At 37.3% G+C, this 12,847-nt stretch overlaps 1 protein-coding gene across 1 annotated transcript in view; it reads right to left on the minus strand.

Moving 5' to 3' along the window:
* The window catches only part of CDH12 (cadherin 12), a 787,338-nt gene that overhangs the window by 26,661 nt on the left and 747,830 nt on the right, over positions 1-12,847 (minus strand). Inside the window, exon 10 of the mRNA XM_087930733.1 lies at positions 1,651-1,904. Coding sequence (XP_087786859.1) covers positions 1,651-1,904 — 254 coding nt within the window. The remainder of the gene's footprint in view (positions 1-1,650; positions 1,905-12,847) is intronic.

A 12,847-nucleotide genomic window follows, 5' to 3' on the forward strand; every position in this document is an offset into this window, starting at 1 on the left:
AAACAATGCCTCTGAACATGGAAATTATGTACAGCACAGATGAAGTATATGGAAATCAAATTGACTATACTATTGCTACAGATGGAATACATGAAGGACTCCACAGATGGAGTACATGGAAATCAAATTGACTATACTATTGCTATGTTTAAATGGATGAGTTCAGTTACAGCATCAAAGACATGCCTCAGGCGTTGACAGTGAAGTAAAGCACAAACTATTTATGTACAAGTTCTTGTTCTTCCCATGAGCCCTAACAAGTATGAGCCCCAACAAGTATATAACCTAAATATCTGGAAAATAATATATTGCTTACAGATGGTTGCCTTCTATTTTTTTAGTGGGTGAGACTAAGGGTATGACTATGGCTATGCAGGTTGCAGGGTATGGAAATAAGCTGAATTTGTAAGCTCAGGGGTTACAAAGTATATGCAGGAGTAATCTAGGATATGGAATGAAATTCAGGATATATAAAAGGGACCCAGAAGATGCTGCCTGACTGAAAATGATATGGCTTCACCAACCTACTTATTGATCCCAGGTTTTGAATGCAGAATAAAGGGCTTTATTGTCTTGAACTTCACCTTCTGTGAGGGAATGCCAAACTGACCTTGAGAACACAGAAGAGGCAGCAAGAAAGTTAAGAAAGGAAATGGCAATTCAGATTTATATTGTCACTATTGTGGTGCCTATATATCTTTGTCTTTGGGGGGGAACCTCCCTCCCTTAAAATAATAGTATTGAAATTACATGTAATATGATTTTCAACATTGTATTTGCTTTTTTACAGAGAACTAAGGGAATAGTAATTATATATAGTTTGTACTTCACACTCAAACACATATATACACAGTGGTGGGATGCTGCCAGTTTTCACTGGTTATAGTGAACCAGTAGCGCTGGTGAGCAGTTAGCCCTGCCCACCCATTCCCATCCTTTCCTGTGCTTTAGTTCCTTGTTTGTGAGCTCAGCTGATTAGCGTGGCAGAGCGATTGCTGTGCTTCAGCTGTTTTACTCACCAGCACTGAATACAAGGTCAGTTTTAAAGCTTTGAACCAGTGGTTTATGGACATTGCACATGCATGCAAAGCTCTTTCTCATAGAACTGGTAGTAAAAAAGGGTGACTCTCACCACTGTATATGCATACATGTCTCTATTTGGGTGTATAAAACCAGTTGCTGCCAATTACATGTCTGTTCCTTATAATCAAAGTTACTAAATTTTAGTATTTGTGCTATGCTATTCGTTTCTAAGACCATCTGTTTGATGTTCAAATGTGCATTTCTTGCCTGTTTTTATTAAAAGGAACTTCTACTTCATTTTTATTCTTTCTGATTAAAAGTGTGCTTATTGTGCCTAAGATAAGTTGATTCTGGGGTCATTATAGATGAGATTCCTGGGTCCAGGGAAAGAGTGAACAAGAGACATAGGATAACTCTGCCTAAATTATACAAGATGGAAGTTTTTCAGGAGAATTATTTCAAAATTTAGTTACATTGTCCTACTAGGAATAAAGATTTTTCCAAAAATCTAAGGGATTGTTTCATAAACTTGCCAGCTTTGAACGTCTTTATACCTTCCATGATTATTTTTACTGTTCCCGATTCATTCATCAGTTTGAGTTTATGAGATGTGGAACATTTCCTTACCTGACAGAACTGCTTCCAATGTCCAAGTCCTGGGCAGTCACTGCTCCTATAATGGTCCCAACTGGAGTATCTTCATATACCTCCATGGTGTAAAACGATTTGCTGAAAACTGGAGGCTCATCCACATCTAGGACATTGATCTTCACAGTTGCTGTATCCTTGAATGGACCCACAGAATGAAAGCGATGGTCAAGATGGACATTTGAAGCCTCAACTTTGAAAGTGTATGCCTTTTTTGTTTCAAAATCCAGTGGCTGCAATGTAGACAGATAGTTCGGATTAATGATACATCTCTCAGATCTTTCTACAGAATGAAAATGTTGCCTCTGTGCATATTTTCATTTAACTGAATTAAAATATTAACTTTTGTGACTGTTTAATATATGAACACAGTTTTGTTGGGGCTGAAGTGAAGACTCAGAACACATTTCACAACATGTAACAAACCCTAGTACAAAATACAGGGTCCAGCTACAGAGATTTTGTCAAAGAAATGAGGAAACATCTTTGTTATTATGTCTTTAAAGATTGCACAGTGGGCTTCTTGGTGTCACTTATTGATACCTTCTCTAAAGAAACGGAAGCTGTAAAATCTTTACAAGAATTTAAATGGATTGAGCATTTGACATTTATTGGCTATTTTTGGTGGATTCCTGGCAAACACTGACATCTTGTGGTCAGTATTATAATATTCTCATTTGTAATCTTAAATAAAAGTGTCAGAAAGGATATCAGAAAATCTCTCAGTCTGATTTTTTTTCCAATTAAAATATAATATATAATATTTTTATTTCAAAGCAATTTGCAATAAATTCTAAAATTCAAATAGGTTAAAATCATTGATAACAACTTATATCACTACATTGTATAAAATATGAACAAATATGAAAATATGAAAACAATAGCATATACTGTAAAAACAATAACAAAGAGAAAAAATGGTAATAAATTTTTAAATCTCTCACAAATAACAAGTCACTACAAGCTCTGGGAGAAATAAAGTGCTATTGTCTGGCATTGAAAAGGCAATAAAGATTATATGGGTATACTAATTATGAAATGCCTTTCTAGAGCATTTCATAGAGCTTTCTCTGTATCTTTCTATCAGAATCTCCTTCATTGTGCTGTGTAGACTAAATCTGATAACTAGGTTAGATTCCAAATATTGAAGACCAACTTTCTATGATCCCATTCTTCATGTGGGTTATTACTATTTTTATTGTCAATGGAGGCTTCTTGCCAGGACCAATGACTGCGGTGTCAATTTCATTTGCAAAGCATGAGCTAAACCATATACTGATTACTATATCTTCAGCCTGATCTAGAAGCAAGATGATTCATTTGCCTCAAATAGGCAGGCATAGAGAGTCAAGAAGAATCAACATTTCAATATTGTGGTAGATTACAAAATATTCAGGATTTTGCATCATAAACTGTCACACAAACCAGAATTAAAACTATGAACCTGCATATTCCTAAACTGCTATTATTTAGTAGGGCATAAAGCAGGGTAGCAGAATCCTGATCTGGATCATTGCTATGATGTGAATGTTCATGCAGAACTGGAGTGTCAAACTCAAGGCCCATGGGTCAGATCTAGCCTGTGAGGTGCCTCGATCTTGCCCACAGGGCCACCCTGGAAATAGCAAAGGACTGGTCCATGGTGCCTCTGCCAGAAAAAAATGAAGCTGAGAAGGGCCATGCACAGCCCTCCCAGGGTCTGTTTTTTGGTCATGAAGACCTCCTGAAGCCCTCTGCCAGTGAAAATGGAACTCAGGGGAGCTGTGGGTCACCCTCCCGGGCTCTGTTTTCAGCTGTAATGGCCTCCTGAAGCTCCCTGCCAGTGAAAACAGAGCTGGGGGGGGGGCTCCATTTTCACTGGCAGAAGGCTGGCAAAACAACCTAAAAACAAAACAAAAGGAGAAATGTTTCCCCTTTTGTATTTGAGCATGCAAAAAGGGACAGAAAAAGAAGAAAGGGAAAGAGCAAAGACAAAGAAAAATGGGAAGAAAGAAGGGAAGAGGGTAGGAAAAAAGAAGAGAAGGAAGGAAGGAAGGAAGGAAGGAAGGAAGGAAGGAAGGAAGGAAGGAAGGAAGGAAGGAAGGAAGGAAGGAAGGAAGGAGATTATAATGAGAATGAGGGAGGGTCTGAGGGAAGTCCTGCCTTAGCACTTGGCCACCACAAATTCCCCCAACACAAGTGATGTTGACCTGGCCATACCCACCCTGGCCATGCCCCATGGCTATGCCCCCAACCCCACAAGGTCGAATACAATCCTAATGTGGCCCTCAATGAAATCTAGTTTGACCACCCTTATGTAGAACAACCAATTTTCTTGTCAGTAAAATATATATTTATATGCCAAGCTATTGGATGCAAAAGTACAAACGATCTATATTAATACTCTAATATCAATATCTATATCTATCAAAATCTGTGTGTGTGTGTGTGTATGGTATTCAGCTGAATACCATACATATAAATACCCACGAAAACTTATGTGTGTGTGTGTGTGTGTGTGTGTGTGTGTGTCTGTGTCTGTGTCTGTGTGTGTGTAGGTCTAGGTGTGTTTGGGTCTTTTCCCATGTAAAATTAAGAGTATCTTGGCGACGTTTCAGCAAGGTCCCACTCTCCATCCTCAGGCTGGTGCTTTCGGCTTCATGCCAGTGCAAGCAGTGTGTGATCGGAGCTGCCATCTCTCTATAAATACTGGTGGCGGGGGCTGGTGTGCTGGGCTGGTTGGCTGCACTGCTGCCTCTTGATTGGTTGATGGAGTTGATGTTGGTATAATGGGCTGTGTGATGGCCTTGTGAGTTTTGTTGTGGAGATATCCTGGATCTTGTGCTGTAATCTCCTGGGTCATTTGTTTTGTAGTGATCTTTTTTCCATTAGCCTTTTCTGTTTTAACAGCTTGAGTAATGGGTTGTGTGATGGGCTTGCGAGTTTTTTTGTTGTGGTATCCTGGGTCCTGCATTGTAATCTCCTGGGTCGTTTGTGTTTGATCTCTTTTCCATTAGCCTCCTGTGTAGTAACAGCTTGGGTAATGGGTTGTGTGATGAGCTTGTGAGACTTATTGCTGTGGTATCCTTGGTCTTGTGCTGTGATATCCTGGGTCATTGGCTGTGTTGCAATTTCTTGAGTTCTTGTGGCATAATTTCCTGAGTTTTCTGATGTGATATCCTGAGTGGGTGGCTATGATGTAGCATTCTGGGTTTTAGTCTGGCTTTGAGTTTGGGGTCTGGGTCGGTGTTCTTGGCATGTGTCAGCTTGTTTGGTTTTGGGGTCGGGGGTGCGACAGCTGGCGAGGCAGCCATGGTCTGTTTTCTGGATGATGGTTGTCCTTTGTTTATAGGATTGGCGGTGGTGTCCCGTGTTGTTTCGGGTCTGGTGTTGGTTTTCTTGGCTGGGAGTCGTTTGCTGGTGAGGGCTAGCTTCCAGATGTCTGGTAGGCGGGAGGTTTCGTCCCGTCTATTCATGTTATGGGGGTGTTTCTGTATCTTGATGGCTTCCCTGATTATTCTCTTGCTGGAATGTTTAGTGTTGGATATTAATTTGGTTCCTTCAAAATTAATTTCATGTCCTGTGGCTTTAAGGTGCTGGAAGCGGGAGGAAGTATTTTCTTCTCTTCTGACTGCGTTTTTGTGTTCTGTGATACGTGCATTTATTCTCTGGTTGGTTTGTCCAATGTATGTGGCTGGGCAATTGTGGCATGGTATTTCATAAATTCCTTGGTTTTCTAGCTGGATCTTGTCTTTGGGGTTTCTTAGGATGTTGGCTATTTTTTGGTCAGTGCTAAAGGCTATCCTGATATTGTGTTTGTGGAGAATTTTGCTGATTTTGTCTGTGGTGCCTTTGATGTAGGGGAGGAGTGCAATACCATTGTCTTGTTCTGTGTCTTGGTTTTTGGGGGGTATCTCTTTTCGGATTAGATTGGTGATAGTGTTTCTTTGGAATCCAAAAGAATGGAATTAGCCCTAATCAGAAACAAACTCCACAAGAAAAGATTCCTACTAGACCAAACCAACAGAGACCTACTCACACTCCATTTCAAACTCAGCAACAAAATCCACGGAGCACTCTGGGACAAATCCAAACAACTAGCTTTCTGGAGAGCTGAAACAGAAACCTCCCACAAGACAGACACACACACCAGGAAACTCCACAGACAAGAGAAATGCCAGTATTTAATAAGAATATTTCATTCATTCAGATCTCATCTGCCAACATCAGGCTTCTGTATTGTGTTCGTCTGTGAATCAGGCTTTCACAGCTGTTTCTGTTTTAAATTTTGTGCAAGCCTACTGCTGTGTTAGAATGTTTTTTTCTTGGGAGAGGGCAGAGCTGGCATTGCAGCGGTGCAGCATGCGATCTTTAAGCTCTAAGTTCACTGCTTATATCTCCATTTCAGGACGGTCTCAGCGGACCTAAACCATCCCGTAGAGATGGTGACAGAAGATGGCACATCCTGTTGATCCCAGGGACATCGCAAAGTCCCCAGTAGATCCAGGAGAAGTCCTTTTTTTCCCGCAGTTGGAGAGGCAGTCATTAAAGCTGCTGAAGCTGGGACAGCTCCAGAACTGAAGAAAGCTGGAAAGAAAGTGTGTCAATTTGGTGAGATAATTTTCTACTTATTTTTTTCTGGAGAGAACACCCTAAAAGACTAAAAATTAAATTTAAAAGTGAAGATAAAAGCACTTAAGTGGCGAGATGAAGCACAAATTAAATCTGAAGGTTTTTTCTTTCTTTTTATTGGAACTTTGGATTTTGTTAAAACTTTTCAACTTTTCAACTGGACTGGTCTTTCCTTTTCAATTTTTATTTTTTCCTTTCAAAATAAATCTTTGGAAAAGTTTTTTTTCTCTTGTTTTTTCTTTTTAATAATTTTAGATTCTTTTTATTTTTTCTATTACTGGTTTTAATATTAGAGGGGAAGGGAAAGGAAAGGGAAATAAGTAGCGCTGCCACCTGGAGGGTTGGATACATTGTTTTCCTTTCTTTCTTTCTTGTTGATACATTTGATGTTACATTCAAGGACTCTGTGCTTTTCATTGAAAAGATAGTAGGAAGAGCATGTAGATTCTTAGTAGGTGCTCTTCTGTGGAACTACTGATAGCTGGAGTCTGGATTTGAAATTGAAGAAAGAAGATTGAAGTGACCTTGAAAAGAGAACTGGAAATTTTGTTTTTTGATTTAATAAAGAGCCTCAAACATATAGTGGCAGTGCTCTGCTTATTGACAGAATTGCATTTTCTCTTTCCTTTTTTTTCTATTCCCTCCCACCAGTTGGATTTTTATATTTAGATTTGAGTCCTTGATGCAAGAATAAGACTATTTTTCCCCTCTCCCTCCTCCCTTTGTTTTACTCTTTTAGCAAGGGGAATATACATATTTCTGTCTTTTTAATTTTTTTCCTATTTTTTTTATTTTTTCATCCTTCTTCCATTTTATATTTTTTTCCTTTTTTCCTTTTTTTCCTACATAATTGGAACCAATTGGATTAGGGTATTCAAGTGCCTAAAAGTGCCTTTTTTATTTTTATCTCTTGCTTTTATTTTTTTTATTTTTTTACTGGAGTGACAATTGGCTGCTCTTGATTTTTCTTTTCAATTTTTCTATTAAGTAGTCTAAGATGAGCAGAAAGATACCAGCCTCAGCTTCTTCAATCCTGACTTCTTCTTCCTCACCATCTGGAGGACAACGATCAATACAGGTGATGTTACAACAAGAGAAGGAGAAAGAAGTGACACTGCAGATGATTATGCAAGGAATTCAAAAGTTGCAAGTAAAAACAGATAATATTGAAAAGAGAACGGAGAATATTGAGCAAAGAGCGGAAAAGACAGATGAGAAAATTGAAAATATTCAACCAATACACTGGAATACTATGAGGCACATCCTGAAAAACAAATGGCTCTGATGTTTATAGATGCACAAAAAGCCTTTGATAATGTGAATTGGCATTTTATGCTGTTACAGTTGGACCAAATGGGCTTTGGTAAAAAATTTACTCAAGCCATAGAAACGAAATATCATAAACAAACTGCAAAGATTATGATAAATGGAGAGTTAACAGACTTTATAGATATAAGAAAAGGGACCAGACAAGGCTGTCCACTGTCGCCTCTGTTGTTTGTGTTAACACTGGAAGTGCTGAATAGGAACATCAGAGAAGAAAAAGAAATAAAAGGAATGAAAATTAAAAAAGAAGAGTATAAATTACAAGCTTTTGCAGATGACCTGGTATTTATATTAGAGAATCCATTGGAGTCTGCACCTAAACTGATAGAAAAGATAGAAGAGTATGGGAAAGTAGCAGGTTTGGAAATAAATAAAGATAAAACAAAGATTTTAGCAAAGAACATGTTAGTAAGATGAAAGAAAGAATTGGAGGAAGTTTTGGGAATCCAGGTCACAAACAAGGTTAAGTATTTAGGGATACATAACACCAAGATGTGGCACACTTAAGGAGGATAATTATCTCAAACTTAAACAACAGATTGCGACAGATTTGATAAAATGGGAAAACTTACAATTACCACTGATTGGGAGAATATCTACAATTAAGATGAATGTATTTCCTAGAATCTTATACTTATTCCAGACAATTCCAATCAGATTAGGGAAAGAATTTTTTGAAGATTTAAACAAAATAGTACTAAAATATATTTGGCAGGGGAAGAAAGCGAGAATAAAACTTAAATTGCTACAAGATGCAAGAATAAGAGGAGGATTTGCTTTGCCCAATTGGGAATTATACTACCAAGCAACGAGTCTGATGTAGGTAAAGGAGTGGATAACACTAAGGAATTCTAGACTTTTGAATTTAGAAGGACATGACCTGCTGTTAGGGTGGCATGCCTTCCTCTGGTATAAGGGAAGTAAAATGCAGGGATATTTTAGAAGACATAATATTCAAGAAGTATTGTTTCTAAACTGGGAGAAGATAAAAAAGCAATATTATTTAAAAATTCTGCTATGGTTATCTACTATTGAAGCTTTTTCCTTTCCAATAATATATAAAAAGGAACAAACAGATATGGTGAGATATTGAATGAAAAGGGTGAACTTAAATCTATGCAAGGGTTGGAAGAACAAGGTGTAAAAATGAATTGATTTTCATATTTGCAAATACAATCTAGATTTGATAAAGATGTTAAAACAGAAGGTATCTATGATAAGTTGACTGATTTAGATAAAATTTTGACAGGTACTGATGAAAAAGTAATAAAAAAACTTCATGGACATTTGCTAGAGTTTAAATTAGAGGAAGAACAAGTAAAAGAAACAATGATTGCTTGGGGGAAAATTTTTGGATATGGGATTGATTTAGATAAATGGAAAAAATTGTGGTCTCAAAATTATAAAATGACAATGTCAACTGCATATAAAGAAAATTTGTATAAGATGTTTTACAGGTGGCACTTACCCCCAATGAGAATTGTGAGGAAGTTCAAGAATAAATCGGATAAATGTTGGAAATGTCATCAGATACCTGGTTCATATTACCACATGTGGTGGACATGCTCGGATGAAAAAAAAATTGGACTATAATCCACACATGGTTCACAAGGAGTGGACTGAGGCTGGAGTCAGTGCATTAAGAGCCACCACACACAGACGGATCCTGGACATGGGCTTCAAATGTCATATTCTTTTGTCAAGCCGCTTCTGAACAACAAACAACATCAGAAGCGTCTTACCTGGGCTAAAGAAAAAAAAGAATTGGTCTGTTGCTCAGTGGTCCAAAGTCCTCTTTTCTGATGTGAGCAACTTTTGCATCTCATTTGGAAACCAAGGACCCAGAGGCTGGAGGAAGAATGGAGAGGCACATACTGCAAAATGCTTAAAGTCCAGTGTGAAGTTTCCACAGTCTCTGTTGATTTGGGGAGCTATGTCATCTGCTGGTGTTGGTCTACTGTGCTTCATTAAGTCCAGGGTCCATGCAGCCGTCTACCAGGAGATTTTGGAGCACTTCATGCTTCCTTCCACAGACGAGCTTTATGGGGATGCTGACTTCATTTTCCAGCAGGACTTGACACCTGCCCACACTGCCAAAAGCACCAAAACCTGGTTCAGTGACTGTGGGATTACTGTGCCTGATTGGCCAGCAAACTCGCCTGACCTGAACCCCATAGAGAATCTATGGGGCATTGCCAAGAGAAAGATAATTTGGCCACTTCCCAATTTATTTCTTTTCCATTTAAACTATGGAATCTGAATTGTTTCACTTTGGAGCAAAAAAACCCAACAACTCTAAAATCGCAGATCAGCTTTCATGGTACATAATACTTCTTTATTTCTTTTAATAATAGTGAAGAACGCAACATAAGCAAAATGATTGACAGGACAGCTGCTATAAAGAAAGCAGAAACACAAAAATAAAGGGACGTATTTATGTTCATTCATAGTCTTTGCACAGTAACAGAAAACAAAACAATGCTGTCTACCGTCTGTGAAGACTAGCACAGCTAAAAAAAGAATCTATATTTATCCACTGTCTGGCATTGCATGAACAGAATTAGGGAAGAATCCCTACACTTAATTAGGAATGCTGTTCAACCTCAGACTAAGAAAACAGGCTCTTGTAAGCTCTCTTTTAATTAAAGAATGGGGTTAGTGACCCACCAGTCAAAGGCTATAAATTTTGGTATTTGGGATTCCCACTCAATTTGCTTTCAGGAAGGAAAACATAAATACAACAACTGGAATATTTACATTATATGAACTACCACAGGCTAGCAAACATAGAGTCAACTCCTTATATTATTTCAGTTCTTCTGTTCCATCTCTAAGGTTTTGTCTGAGAAATAATAACTTTAAAATACATATTCACTAACCTGAAATGGGAAACATTAAAAACAAATGCTCATAATTGCTTTATACCTGCGTGCCCATAAGAAAGTAAGATTAATTCTGCTGAATTAGAACTAGGCCCATTTTCGGTCAACATTTTGTTTCTTACAGTGGCAAATTGGATGTTTCTTGGTGCTCACAAGCAGGAGAGAATGAAATACTCTTCACCACTGGGTTCCTTTCAATTTAGATAGTAATTAAAAGTATGCTACTTTCAATCCAGGGGAGTCTTCAACTATATAGCTCCTGTTCAATGTTTCCTCAATGGATTTATCTTCTTTTGAAAGCATCCATGTCAATGGCTCTCACCACATCTTGTTGAAATGATGCAGAAATACTAGAAATAAATGGACTACTTTTTTTCTTTTTTTAAAAAAAAACAAATTTTATTAACTTTACAGAACACACAGACAATCAAGGCATAATAATATAAAAGATCTTTCTGGAAAAACCAGTAGGACATACAAAATATTTCCAAATTGTAATATATATATTTACATTATCTGCTCAACTTCGTATCTTATCCCAATTTCTCCTTTTATTATCCAGATTATATTTCTTACTAATTAAAATTTTTTGCCTTTCAAAAAACAATACACAAACATACAAGACATAAAACATAAAAAACATATTTTCTGAAAGCTGCTTGATCCCGGGTTAAAACTCTTCGCACAGACACAAATTCAAAAATCATATTTACTTTATATATCATTCCATATCTTACTACCATTTTCAATTTTCTATATAGCTTCTTCCCTCTTTTATCTTTCTTAGTTTTATTTTATTTATCTTATCTCAATACAATTCATAATACTTATCATTCTTTGTCTGTTCTTTTCCAGTTATCCATCCATCTTTTCTCTTTAAATATACTTCTCCTGTACACTGATTGGAGTAACGCCTTTGACTCTTTCCCCTAACTTAATAATGCTTAATATAACACTTACGTCATATTGGGATTCTGATTAGTACATTCTAAAATTACACAATAATTTTTATAAGAAAAACAAGTACACTACAATTACAAAATAAAAGCATATAACCCACCATAGATACCATTAAAAAGCTAATCCTATATATTAATACACATTTTACTCTAAATACACATATAAAAACACACTCTTATGTACCTTCCAGAATCCCTTTTTCAATTAAATTTACCCATTGTCTCTAAATAGATTTTGTTTCTTTAAGTCTTGCTTCCCACCATTAAGGCTTCTCATCCCCTCCTTTCTCTCTTGTTTATTTTTCTCCTTGCCTTTTTTACCCCATTGTCCCCCCTCCTCCCTTTTCTTCTTCTGCTTACCCCCTTTCTGTTGTTTTCTAACCTTGTATCCACCTTTCATCTCATTTTTCTCTTTTTGGATTGTTTTCTCAAACCTTAAAATCCCCTTTTTCTTTTCCTCTTCCTCCTCCTCCCCAAAGAAAACCCATTGTTCATCCAAGATGGCTTCTTCTTCTTCTTTATTCCAGTCACCCTGCTGCGTAGTCAGTTTTTCATAAGTGCATACCGCCATTTCTAGAAATTGAAAAAGAGTGCCCAAAGTGTCTTTTCCATCTTGCTCTTCATTTTTATATTTTTGATATTGAATTTTTAGTTCATCCAGAAGCAATGCCATCATGAAGAGAAAAACTTCTTCAAAAACAACCACCCAAGTGTTTTTAATCAAGAATAATTCCCAAAAATTCCAAAATCACTAAAAGATCCAAATAAACTATTTCTTTTAATACTTTTTTTTTCCTTCTTCTATTTCTCTTTCTGGGGTTACTGATTGATCAAAAAGTTCCCATTAAAGTATATCTTTCTTTAAAGTTCTAGGCAGTCTCCTCCTTTTTCAAGCTCTGCTCCAAAAAATTTTTTTTCCTCTCCCCCCACTTACAACAGCAATTTCCCTTTAAACACTCAGAAATCCATACCTCAAATACGGGTTTTCCAATTTCTGAAGTTATTAAATCCAAAGTCCAAAAATCCTTTATCTCATAACTTTCAAGTTGAATTACCTTCGGTACCCAAATATATTTTCCAAATCTCCATCTGCTTTTTCTATGGGGTGGGAGAGTGAATAAAAATGTTTTCCCTTGACAGCTTTCTCCGCTGCTTTTCTCTTCTTAGGGATACAATGTATCTTTCAGGCAATTCAAGCAATTCTGTTCCAGGGTTTTAAAGGTTGTTATTTTCCGGCTCAGCCAACACTTTCACTTCTGATTCTTCTTTCTCCTTCTTCCTCCAGCACAATCTTTTCCAGCTGCCGGCTTCTTTGTGGCAGTCATTGCTGACCGCCACTCCACCGCCTTGAGAAAAGGAGGTTAAGCTGGGTGAGGAGGGGGTCTGCGACACCTCCTA

The sequence above is a fragment of the Pseudonaja textilis genome, chromosome 3, assembly GCF_049901715.1.
Source record: "Pseudonaja textilis isolate UNSWEBS1 chromosome 3, rPseTex1.2, whole genome shotgun sequence".
Taxonomy (NCBI): domain Eukaryota; kingdom Metazoa; phylum Chordata; class Lepidosauria; order Squamata; family Elapidae; genus Pseudonaja; species Pseudonaja textilis.